The sequence below is a fragment of the Morus notabilis genome, unplaced genomic scaffold (genome assembly GCF_000414095.1).
Source record: "Morus notabilis unplaced genomic scaffold, ASM41409v2 Scaffold814, whole genome shotgun sequence".
Classification (NCBI taxonomy): Eukaryota; Viridiplantae; Streptophyta; class Magnoliopsida; order Rosales; family Moraceae; genus Morus; species Morus notabilis.
In genome coordinates this window covers 57,139-70,283 of record NW_010363932.1, presented here as the reverse complement: position 1 = coordinate 70,283, position 13,145 = coordinate 57,139, and the positions used below count along the sequence as shown (strand labels likewise).

Genomic DNA, 13,145 nt, shown 5'->3' with positions numbered 1-13,145 from the left:
GATATGATTTCATAAATTAAGAGGCATTTTTAAATAAAATACATATTTCACGAGGCATTTATGGAAATAATCCAGCCACATTATCAAATAAGTTTATAAACTTAACAGAAGAGATTAAATTAATAACGTTTTAAAATTCAAAGGTGCATTGACTAATTCTCAAAGTTTAAGGGGTAAAGTGACAAATAAATTAATATTCAGGGAACAAAAACAAAATTTATCCTAAATCGAATAAATCCTACCAGAGAAGCTCCGGAAGAGTTAACCGAAGTTCAAGAATAGACGAACAGACCAATGTAAAACACACAATATATTTATTTTCCAATTCTCTCATTTCTGCAGACATTTAAAAATGCAAAAGATGTTCTAATTCTTGGGGTTTTTTTTTTTTTATCCCTTTTTGAAAACAGGAAAAGAAATTATTACAAGGACCAAAGACAAGGAGTACTGAAAAATAAAAAGGCCAATTCCCAGGCTCAGCACTTTGCGACAGAAACCAACGTCATAACTTAACTAAATACCAAAGAATCCCATCAGGATCTACTCTGTTTCTGCCCCAACTAACTTTGGCCTTGCTCTCTAGTGACAAATAAAATAAACACGTCTAAGAGGAGTTCTTCACAACCCACTCCACCAGAGTAGAAATACCGAATCCAGTAGCAGAGCGTTTCTTGTCATTCCAGACGGGGCCAGCCATGTCAATGTGCATCCACTGAACCTTTTCATCAACAAACTGCAACAAGCGGAGTCGAAATTTTCAGAATTCCGTGTGGGAACCATTAGGAAGCAAAGAAGAAGTAACTTAAGTTATGAAGAAGATTAGTTAGGACCCTTTTGGTTCGTGAATCGTGATCTATTTCTGTGTTTGCAGATTTTGTATGTCAAAAGTGGTTGGTTCAGAAACTCTAAAAAGAGGCTAGTAAACGCATTATTTTCATCCCAATCTGTTCTAATGTTTTCCAAACCATAAAAATGAAAAGACCTCAAACAAACGCGGGCCATTCAGGTTCTGTGGGACTTGATATTGGAAAGACCAATGCTTTCATTTCCATCAATCCTATAACTGATCATTCACATCATGGTATCTGTTAAGCCCAAGCCCTTACAGACTTATGTTAGGCGTAAGATTAGGGGGCAGAGTAGTCTTTTGGTATTTTATGGATTTAGGGCTTTAGTATAAAGAGGGTATTAGGAAGTTAATTAGGCTTATGTTGAGTTTTGTGAAGTTATTAGGAATAGTTAGGAGTATAGGAGAGATTGACCTACCTCTCGAATTGTAGGTCCGGATTTATTTTTCAATTGATTTGATTAATAATAATAAGACCTAATTCAGCCCTAATCTCAACTTATTCTTCTATAAAACCTATCAAATTGGTATCAGAGCAAAATCCTGGGACAATGGCAGCGAGGAAGGTGGACGCGCTTGAAGAGAAATTAGAAGCGGAAGTTAGATTGCTCAAGACTACCATTGACGAGCGATTTAACACCGTCCAACAACAATTTTCGTCCCTTGAAGCCATGTTGCTGAAATTAACGGAGCTCCACCTCAACCCACCACCGGCAGCAGCGACGAGCGGCGGCGCAGCGGGAGAGGGGTCCGGCGGTACGGAACCCGTGGTCGGCAACGGCGCAGGGGGAGGGGGGCCGGAAACCGCCAGTTTCGCGCGGCCAGAGGCAACGGCCCGCGACAGAACTGCTGGCGCAAAGGACGGCCCAAGGAACGCGCAACTTGAGGGGGCTTTCCTCGGCGTTGGGTGCGGCGGGGGAGGCTCGGTCGCGGCTGGGGGCGGCGGATCAGAGGGTTTCGCTGCTGGAGGAGGCGACCTAGGGCTATGGGCGACAAGGTCCGGCATTTCAGCGCCGCCTTGCAGTGCGCCAGGGCCGGGGGTGGCTGGGCATGGCGTCTCAGCGCCGTTTTGGGGGGATTTCGGGCCTGGGCAGGGCGGATCCGGACCTGGGCAGGGCAGATTCGGGCCTGGGCAAGGCGGATTTGGGGGCGTACGGCTAGGACGAGGGGTTTCCGGCGAGAGAGGAAGCGGGTATGACGGGATTGCGGCTGGACAAGGGTTATCAGCTCAATTTGGGGATGGGCAAGGGTTATCAGCTCAATTTGGGGCTGGGCAAGGAGGATTTGGGGCTAGGCCTTCCGGATTTATGGAGAGTGGAGGAGAATCGGGAGGTTGGAGGCCTCCAATGGCGCGAAATTGGGCGGGGCAGACTCAATTTGGGGCAGATTCTAGGGTAAGGAAGCTGAAAATGCCCATTTTCGAATGCAAGGATGCATATGGATGGGTGTATAGGGTAGAGCGCTATTTCGCCATCAATGGACTCTCAAAGAGGGAAAAACTGATGGCGGTGGCTTTATGTTTGGAGGGAAAGGCCCTTGCGTGGTTTCAATGGCGAGAACAATGACAACCATTGAGGTCGTGGGGTGAATTTAAGGACCGGTTGTTGGAGAGGTTTCGAGCCACTCAAGAGGGAGATCTACGCGAACAGTTTTTTGCCCTAACCCAGGATAGGACGGTCATGGAGTATAGAGAGAAATTTGAGCTGCTATCAGGTCGTTTAGGGGGGATCTCAAAAGTGGTGTTGGAGAGAAATTTTATGAAGGGACTGATGCCGGAGATCTGAGCGGCGCTGCGTTTGCTGAGACCGAGGGGGTTAGGGAAGACGTTGGAGTTGGCACAGTTGATTGAGGATAAGAATGCAACGGCGCGAGTCAATAGGAGCAATTCAGTTGATTCTTCATATCGAAACAACACACCACAGGGAGGACAGAAAACTCAGACGTTGGGATTTCAGAGAGAGCCCCAAAAGGATCGGGTTAGTGGGGCACGTCCGGGAGCGACTTTCAAACGCCTCACTAAGACAGAGATTCAGAACAAGAGGGCGAAGGGGTTGTGCTTTCGATGCAATGAGAAATTTTCCCCCAGGCACCGATGTAAGGACCGAACACTACACGTCCTGACTATGTGTGATGACGAGGAAGGCGGGGAAGAAGCCGAGGAAGAAGAGATATTGGAGGAGGAACATCTTCACCTTGACGTGGCCGAAGTTTCATTTAATTCGGTGGTGGGTTTACACCGAACCACACCATGAAGTTAAGGGGGAGTATCGTCGAACGGGATGTGGTGGTGTTGGTGGACAGTGGAGCGACCCACAATTTTATCTCCAATCGAGTAGTAGACAGAGTGGGCCTCCATTTGACAGACACGGGCAGTTTTGGGGTGGTCATGGGTACTGGGTTGGTGGAGACGAGTAGGGGAATATGTAGAGGATTGATCTTGAGAATACAGGGAGTTAAGGTGTTGGAGGATTTCCTTCCCCTGGATTTAGGAAGTACAAATGTCATCTTGGGGATGAAGTGGTTACAGGCATTGGGAGAGATGAGGGTAAATTGGAAGTTGTTGACAATGGAGGTTCAGTTGGGGGATCAGGCAGTGGTTCTGCGGGGCGACCCGAGTCTATGCAAAACTCTAGTGTCGCTCAAGACTATGGTGAGGGCGATTCAGGACGCAGGGCGTAGATTTTTGATTAAGTTGCATAACCTCAAAGGGGAGCAAAGAGAGACAAACAAGACGATACCAAAGCAGATTCAACAGCTGTTGAGGCGCTTTGAAGGGGTTTTTCGGATGCCGGAAGGGCTACCCCCACAGCGGGATCACGAGCACGCGATCGTGCTTAAGGAAGGGGCCTCACCCATTAGTGTCCGCCCATATCGCTATCCCCAGATACAGAAGGATGAGATTGAGAGGCTGGTTAAGGAGATGTTGGAGGCAGGGATCATACAACCGAGCGTTAGTCCGTTTTCGAGCCCGATCTTGTTGGTGAAGAAAAAAGATGGGAGTTGGAGATTTTGCATCGACTATCGAGCCCTGAACAAGGAGACGGTGCTGGATAAGTTTCCTATTCCAGTGATCGATGAGTTGTTGGACGAGTTGCATGGAGCAGCGGTGTTCACAAAGATTGACTTGAAGTCGGGATATCACCAGATTCGGATGCAGCCAGAGGATGTTCATAAGACTGCATTTCGAACTCATGAGAGACATTACGAATTCCTGGTCATGCCGTTTGGCCTCACGAATGCTCCGGCCACTTTTCAGTCATTGATGAATAAAGTATTTCAACCTTATCTACGGAAGTTTGTCTTGGTTTTCTTTGATGACATCTTAGTCTACAGTAGTTCTCTGGAGAATCATGTGAGCCATTTAGAGATAGTGTTGGCTGAGTTACAGAAACATCAGTTGTTTGCCAATCGGAAGAAGTGTTTGTTTGCTCAGGCGAGGGTGGCGTATTTGGGGCATGTTGTGTCAGCTGAGGGGTTTCAGCAAACCAGTCTAAGGTGGCGGCAATGCTGGAGTGGCCACTACCTAAGACGCTGAAAGAGTTGAGGGGATTTTGGGGCTCACTGGGTACTATCGGAAGTTTGTGAAGGGGTATAACACCATAGCGTGGCCCCTGACGGAACAGTTGAAGAAGGACAGCTTCCAGTGGGGGGAAGCGGCGACTCAGGCTTTCGAGAAGCTAAAACGGGCCATGACCAGTGTGCCAGTGTTGGCTTTACCGGACTTTAGCCAAACTATTATCATTGAGACGGATGCTTCGGGGTACGGGCTAGGGGCAGTCCTCATGCAGAACCAGCGACCAATCATTTTTTTCAACCAGGTGTTACCCTAACGGGCACGGCTCAAGTCAGTTTATGAGCGCGAACTCATGGCGATTGTGTTAGCCATACAGAAGTGGAGGCCATATTTATTGGGGCGACGATTCATTATCCGAACGGATCGGCGGAGTCTCAAGTTTCTGTTGGAGCAACGGCTGGTGACTGAGGAACACCAGCGTTGGCTGTCTAAGCTGTTGGGGTATGACTTTAAGATACAGTATCGGCCGGGGTTGGAGAATAAGGCAGCGGATGCCTTGTCGAGACGGGTGGAGGAGTAGCGTTATCGGTGCCGTTGGTGATGGATTGGGAGGCACTGCTGCGAGATATTGAGGCAGACGCGGGGTTAGAGAAGATCCGGACTGCGTTAGCGCGAAGGGAGACGGGATATCCGGGCTATTCTTTGGAGGGGCAGCGATTGTTATACTAGGGGCGTCTCGTTTTGCCGAGAACATCGCCCCATATACCGAGGTTACTGCAGGAGTTTCATGGGAGTGCGGTTGGGGGACACTCCGGGGTTCTTAAGACTTACCGGCGCTTAGCAGCGTAGTTGTATTGGGTGGGAATGAAAAAGGATGTGGAGGACATGGTAGCTAGGTGCGATGTGTGTCAGCATCACAAATACTAGGCAATGGTGCCAGGAGGGTTACTGCAACCTTTATCGCTATCGGATAAGGTTTGGGAGGAGGTGACGATGGATTTCATTGAGGGGTTGCCTCGGTCAGATGGGTTTACGGTGATTTTGGTGGTGGTTGATCGACTGAGTAAGTATGCTCACTTCATACCCTTGCGACACCCTTATACCGCGATAACAGTGGCGGCGGCCTTTATGCGAGAGGTGGTGCATTTACACAGGATTCCGGGGTCGATAGTGACGGACCGGGATAAGGTCTTTTTGAGCCATTTTTGGAGAGAGTTGTTTAAGATGCAGGGGACGGTGTTGAAAAAGAGCACGGCTTATCATCCGCAGACCGACGGGCAGACTGAGGTAGTCAATCGTAGTGTGGAGACTTATCCGCAGTGTTTTGTGTCAGATACGCCCAAGCAGTGGACAAAGTGGTTGGCGTGGGCTGAATATTGGTACAATACCTCTTACCATACTGCTTCACATACCACTCCTTTTAAGATCTTATATGGACGGGACCCGCCGCATTTGGTGCATAATGGGCATAGCACGACACCTGTGTCGCAGGTGGATCAGTACTTGGAAGAAAGGGATAGAATGTTGGAAGAGTTGCAGAGGCATTTGTCTAAGGCTCAGCATATTATGAAGAAGCAGGCGGATGGTCATAGGAGGGATGTACAGTTTGCGGTGGGGGACCGGGTATACTTGAAGATTCGACCATATCGACAGAGGACTTCGGCGCAGCGGAGGAATGAGAAGCTCTCTCCTCGATATTTTGGGCCTTGTGAGATTATAGAAAGGATTGGCGAGGTGGCTTATCATTTGAGGTTGCCACCCTCCTCGGCAATTCATCCGGTGTTTCATGTGTCTCAATTGAGACGGGATATTGGAGACCATACACCCTCTCCTTTCCTACCGCCTACGTTGACTGAAGATATGGAGGTTGTGTTGGAAACAGCTACTATAGAAGGAGTGCGCCAAGGGCGGTCAAGACAATCGGGCGATAAAGAGGTGCTAATTAGATGGAAGGATTTGCCAGACTATGAAGCGACATGGGAACCGTTTGACTTGATTCAGGAGCAGTTTCCTTAGTTCCACCTTGAGGACAAGGTGTCTCATTGGGAGGGGAGTAATGTTAAGCCCAAGCCCTTACAGACTTATGTTAGGCGTAAGATTAGGGGGGCAGAGTAGTCTTTTGGTATTTTATGGATTTAGGGCTTTAGTATAAAGAGGGTATTAGGAAGTTAATTAGGCTTTATGCTGAGTTTTGTGAAGTTATTAGGAATAGTTAGGAGTTTATGAGAGATTGACCTACCTCTCGAATTTTAAGTCAAAATTTGTTTTTCAATTGATTTGATTAATAATAATAAGCCCTAATTTAGCCCTAATCTCAATTGATTCTTCTCTTAAACCTATCAGTATCTTGCATTGCACATGTTTAACATGAAAAGGAGATGATGGGTATATCTATTTGTATCACCTGTTTCAAGAAGAGAGCTGCAGTGATAGCACCACCTTGACGACCGCCTGTGTTGACCATATCAGCGATCCCAGATTTCATCGATTCCCAATAACTCTCCTCCAATGGCAGCCTCCAAATTTTCTCCCCACCGGACTCTGAAGCTGCAAGTACCTCATTGGCCAGGTCATCACTCGGTGAAAACACACCTAAACAGAAGGTTATCATCAAATAAAAGATTCAGTAATCAGGAGTAGAATTATAGAAGAGTTCAGAAAGTCTATGGCTGATTTTGAATGATGCAAAGAAAACCCAGTACTAATATCAGATAAAAACGCAAAAGATAAGATGATAAACCTTGTTTCCAAAGCCATATGCAAAACTTGAACAATATACTAATAATATAACATTACTACTACACCATATCCATCACTTGCAAAATTGAAAGGATCATAAGTGCACCCTAATAATAAACATTATTGCAAGAATAGGCTGTACCTGCAATTGAAGGTCCAAGAGCAACTACACAAGCACCAGTCAAGGTGGCCAGATCAACAATCTGTAAAACATTTTATTAGGAGTTAAAACAGCTATAACACTCGCGTTCAAGATGCAACAAGATTGGTACACTCTTATATGCAAGAAGAGAAATACACCTTACAAAAATACACTTCTGAAACAGTGTGTTCATTTAAACCAAAAAAAAAGGACAAGTTTTGAATAGAATACACTATCCATTTACTATTCAAGAAATAAGGCATAATGCAACTCAAATTACCTAACAACTCAATGCGAAATGATAAAATACAAGAAATCCAACTTCTATTGTCGTCAATGCAAGTTGGAAAATTTGATAATGAAAGAAAAATTACATGGAAGCCAAATTATATTCCCTATCGTTTCTTTATTTTTGAGTTAGTGACATTAAACAAGCACAATAGAGAAAATCATGGATGTAATTCTTAATAAAACATAAGTTCTGATTAGTGTATAATGAAAGGTACCACTTTCCAAAGAAAAAAAAATCACAATAAAAACAAAGTTACCACATTCCAAAAAGAAAAATATTTCACAATGAAAACTTCATTTTGAGGGCTCTCAATGAGCACGGCTTCAATACCTTCTCAGCACCTTGGTTACAAGCATATACCAAAGCATCTGCCAGAGTTAGTCTGCCCTCAGCATCAGTGTTGTTGACCTGAGATAATTCACGACAAAGAATATTTAAACATACAAGTAGATTATTATGCTCCACATGACTTTTGGAGCCATAAAAAAAACTCTCATCTATACATGTAATTACAAAGCAAACAGATAATCATCCAAGTGTTATCCCTTATGTACTCATGTACGCCCAATTGTCTATAACGGCCTAACTGAACAAAATAAAAAATATTCCTATTTATTTCGAAAGCAAAAACTCAATCTTACATAAAACATCAGAAATACAGAAACTCGTTAAAAATCCAATCATTATTTACAACCCAGTAAGTCAATGAGAAGGCTCTATTCAATGGCAGATTTACTGAAAGCCAAAGAATCCCTACCTCAATGGTCTTTCCATTTGATGCTGTCACAATGTCCCCAGGTCTCATGCCTGTTCCACTTATCATATTCTCACAAGCCGCAACAATGAAATGAACCTACACATAGAAGAGAGCTTTGTTGAAACAAAATGCATATATCACGAAATTCAATTTGCTCAAATATATCAAGGACAGACAACTACAAATGTCAATTATCCATGAAGCTAATGCTTCCACTGATGACGATAAACACACAATCTCACCTCTACACCAGCGGGTTTGATTTGACCAATAGCTTTCGCTGCACCTAAAACTACTGCCGAACCACCCATGTCAAATTTCATGAGCTCAATGGAGCAGCCGGGTCCTGTCTTGATGTTGTAGCCACCACTGAAGAAAACACAAGTGTTAAAACAACTTTCCACAGAATTCTTTACCTTCCTTTTTTTCTCTATTTTTTTCAACTTTGTTTTTCAAATGGTATAGAAGAGAAAATAAAGTATTAATAAACCCCTGGATTTACCTGTCAAAAGTCAATCCCTTTCCAACTAATGCCAACTTGGTCTTAACATCACCACTTGGGGGTTTGTAAGTCAAATGGATGAAACGTGGAGGATTTGCCGAGGCAGCAGCAACACCCAAGTAGGAACCCATCTTCAATTCTTTGCACTGCTCTACATCCAATATTTTTGCCGAAAGAACATCGCTGTAGGTAGCAGCAATCTTTGAGGCCTCTTCAGCGAGCACCGCTAAGTATAGTAATCATCGTAAAATGAACAATACAAATCATCAGTCCAAATTGTGACTATGTGAAGGTAGAACCGGCATGGACCATGTAAAATGTAAGTGAACCCATATAGTATACTAGTCAATAAATCAACTTATAAAGTACCAAACAAATATATGAAAGACAAAAGGCAAATTCAGAAACTCATACGAACCAGGCGTAAGCACATTGGCAGGTGAATTCACTAGCTCTTTCCCAAAAAGTATTCCAGAAGAAAGATCTTCCGCATACTTGAGCTTCTTCTCTACTTCGGGTCCGGTTCCAAGACCAAGAATGTCCACAGATTTAATAGTAGGTTTCTTCGACTCTGATCGGTACCTATTATCATCATGTGTCCCCAATACAGTTCCTACAACATAACCCATTCCACAAAGTTAAAACACCAAATATCAAAAACCAAACGCCAATCTAGAACAGAAATGCTTCACCAAATACCAGAGACGATCGCCGAAGCTGTACTAAGCTTTGATTCCACAGAAAGGCCCTCAGAGGAGGCAAGCACAATAGCAACTTCAGCTGATTGAGCAGCTTTGGCCGCTGCAGCCACAGCCTCGCCGAGACCACGGAAATCTGCTGTACTTGAAGCAGACTGTCCAAGTCCAATCAAACCGACCCTCTTCGATCCTAGACCGGGAAGCCTCAGAACCGTGGATTGACCTGTCTTTCCGGTGAAGTCCTCCTCAGAGGAGGCTTCAGCCAAGAGACCCCCCAAATGGGAATCTAGCTTTTTCAATATGGGATTCTCAAACTTTGAATTCTCATCTTTCGTCAAGTCTTTCTCTGTCACTCCCACGGCGAGTATGTCACCTTTCCACTCCGTTACATCAATCTCCTTAGCAGCAAAAGAGATCTTCACGCGTTTTCACAAACAGTTAGCATACAAATTCAGTGATCTACTAAAACATATCTAAAGAACAGATCTTCAGGCATTTTCACAAACACTTGGCAAACATAATCAGTAATCTACTAAAAACATATCCAACAGAACTAATTCTCACGGAATTGAACCCCATAATCAGCAACAAAATTCTCCAGTTTAAAAAATGGAAAACAGTTAGACAAAAGAAAAATCCTTATTTTCAAACCCAGTTATCAAAAATCTTTTTTCGCCCAGTTAGCAAAAAATATTTATTTCGAAACCCAGTTATCAAAAATCATTAATCAACTCCGTCAAAATATAAAAAATAAATTATAAAAACAAATAAAAAAATCATTCATCAACCATTTATCACAGGTTCAGAATAAAACTAAGATCCCATTAAAACGCTAAACTTTCAAAGAACAAAACTTGATTATTACTTAACGATCATAACATAAACCAAACATAATAGTAAATCAAAACCCAAAAAAAACCTCCGAAAAACTTCAATTTAAGCGAGACAGAAAAGGTGGGTTATTGAGCCTAGAGAGAGAAAGAAAGGACCTTTGGGAGTTCAATGGCGTTGGGCTGAGTGAGGCCGAGAGTGGCCTTCGCAATGGTGTGAGCCATGAGCCTGCCTCTCCGGTAACCCAAGGGCGTAACTGCAAAAGAAAGTCGAAAACTAGGGGCAGAACGTAATTTCGTCAAAAAGCTGGTGGAAGAAGAAGGTGAAGCAGAAGAAGCGACTGAAAGTAGCGTAGAAGCCAAGGACACAACAATGGCGACCATCGTTGGGTGTAGGAGTCCCTATCTTATTTATACTGAACCTTCAGGCTCAAGCTGTCATCAGATCAACATCACACTTCACAACCCAAGTCTTAAGTTTATTTGTTTATTTTAGGGGGAAAAATGATTAATTATAAAAATTTATCCTGAACTATATTCATTATTACACTTTGCCCCCAAATCATTAAAACATAACATTTTTTACTCTGAATAATAAAATATTAACAAAAAGTTCCCTCCGTTAATTTTTTTAATAGAAATTCATATTTTATTTATTATTTGGGGTACTTAATAGTTTTATGATTTAAAATTTAGTTTGAGTCTAAAACTAATTTAAATTTAAACTTTTAATTAAGATACATCTATTATTAATTAAATGTAAGTTAAAAATTTTATGAATCCTTTTAATAGAATAAAAAATTTAAAAAGTTTTTTTTTGGAATATTTAACTTAGTTTAAATTCTAATCAAATTGTAAATCATAGAATTACTAAAAACCCTCAAAATAGTAAATTAAATGTAAATTACAATTAAAAACTTAACGAATTGGGTGTTTTGTTAACATTTTATTGTTCAAAAGGAACGGATGTTACGTTTTAGAGATCAAGTAGCAAAGTATTACAAGAGGTACGATTCAGCGGGATTTTTGTAATTAATCCAGGAAAAAAAAATCTTGGCAGAATATCATATTTACCCCTTTATTTTTAATAATTCAAAAGATATTATGTATTTTCAAATCTCTCCCAAAATCATCTGTTGAATATTTTTCTTTCTTTTTTTTTTTAAACCTCATGTGAGGAATTTAAACTCATCACATTATTATGATGGAGTCGAATATAATTATCTTTTGGTAATGTCTACAAATACAATCTCATGAGTTTTTCAAAAGAGTTAAAAACAACATTTTAAACTAAGTAGCATTTCAATTTCTTTTTTTTTTTTTTTTTTTTTGTAATTTTGAATGTCATCTATTTTTAAAATTTTAAAGGTGTAATTTTGAGACAGTTTAAAAAGACAGTGAATGTTTTTTGGACTATTAAAATTGTAGTGGTAGTAAATAGAGACGTAACAATGGGCCGGCCCAGGCCCATCCTTACACAATGACGGGTCGGGCCGGCACGACTCGTCACTGTTCAAGGCACAACTAGGCCCATAAATATTGGTGGGCTAGGTTGGGCCAACATATATCAGTACATAGGCCGGTCCGGCACGACCCATGAAAAATCATAGGCCAAGCCGGGCTGGGCTGCCCGGTCTAGGCCCATGATGGGCCAGCTCAACCCGGCCCATCTAGGCCCATAATATATTTATATTTTTTTCTTTTTTTAGTAATTTTGTAAACATCTTATGTATAATTATCCTGATTGTACTCTTTTTTTCTTACCAAGATTTTATCCTACTGGGTTTTCCTTAGAAAGGTTTTTATTTAATGAGGCAATCGTAAATAAAATATCTATTTTCATATTTCCATTGACTATTCAAACTTTTATATTTGTTAACTTGTTTAAAAATTCAAAAATTAAAATTAAAAATTACATGTTTAGATGGCTTGCCCATCTAAACCCATGATGGGCCAAGATGGGCATTGAATGTGCCAGCCCATTCAAGGCCCATGGCACGGCCCATCCTGGCCCACGGCACGGCCCAGCCTAGCCTACGTAAAATTGGCATGTGGTGTGGGTTGGGTAAAGGTCATTCTTATACGGGCCGGCCCGGCCCAGCCCACAAAATTCGAGGGCTAGGTCGGCCCGGCCCACGGCCCCCGTGGGCCTAAGGAGAACGGGCTAGGCCGGGCCGGGCCGTTCTTGCATCTCTAGTAGTAAATGTGATATTTGGTTTTTTTATTTTTTATTTTTTCTAGTCTATTTATGTTTGGTTGAACTATCCCGATTTCTAATCATTTTCACAGATTAATCCTTGAATTTTTTTTTTTATAGTCTTGGTCTCTAATATTAAAATCGACAAAATAAATTATGAAATATAATAATTTATGTTCGTTTATAATGTAATTACAGAAAATTTTATAAATGATGTATAAATATTAGTGTCTACTTGAAAAAGTGTCTACAATTTAATTTTAATACAAAATTCTCAAAAATCATATGTACAATAACACTATCACTCTTAATTTCAATTCTATAAAGATTGCAATTTTATGATACGAAAATAAACTTGTGCCTCATTCACTTCACGGATTCGAGTTTTCAATTCAAGTTGAGATGTGACATTTTCTTAGAGCTTTTCACTGTAGCAGAAAAAGTTAGATGTGATATTTTCTAAGAGCGTTTTACTATAGAAACTTAAAACTGAAAACTCGAATCGGTGAAATGAACGAGACTTTAAAAATTACAAAAAATCAACAATTGTAATGTATAACATGTAAATATATTTATTATCAAAATATCACAACTTTATAATTGTGATCAGTGAAAATTGAATATCAA

At 41.7% G+C, this 13,145-nt stretch overlaps 1 protein-coding gene across 1 annotated transcript; it reads right to left on the bottom strand.

The window, feature by feature from the left end:
• Positions 1–202: 202 nt before the first annotated feature.
• On the bottom strand, positions 203–10,797 carry LOC21386429 (leucine aminopeptidase 1). Its single transcript, XM_010105372.2, has 10 exons — positions 10,481–10,797; positions 9,493–9,907; positions 9,212–9,406; positions 8,794–9,019; positions 8,534–8,660; positions 8,292–8,387; positions 7,865–7,942; positions 7,243–7,303; positions 6,766–6,953; positions 203–733 (listed from the first exon to the last, which is right to left on the bottom strand). Exons 1-10 carry the CDS (start codon positions 10,703–10,705, stop codon positions 605–607), a joined length of 1,740 nt encoding a protein of 579 aa, XP_010103674.1. The 5' UTR covers positions 10,706–10,797; the 3' UTR covers positions 203–604.
• Positions 10,798–13,145: the final 2,348 nt, after the last annotated feature.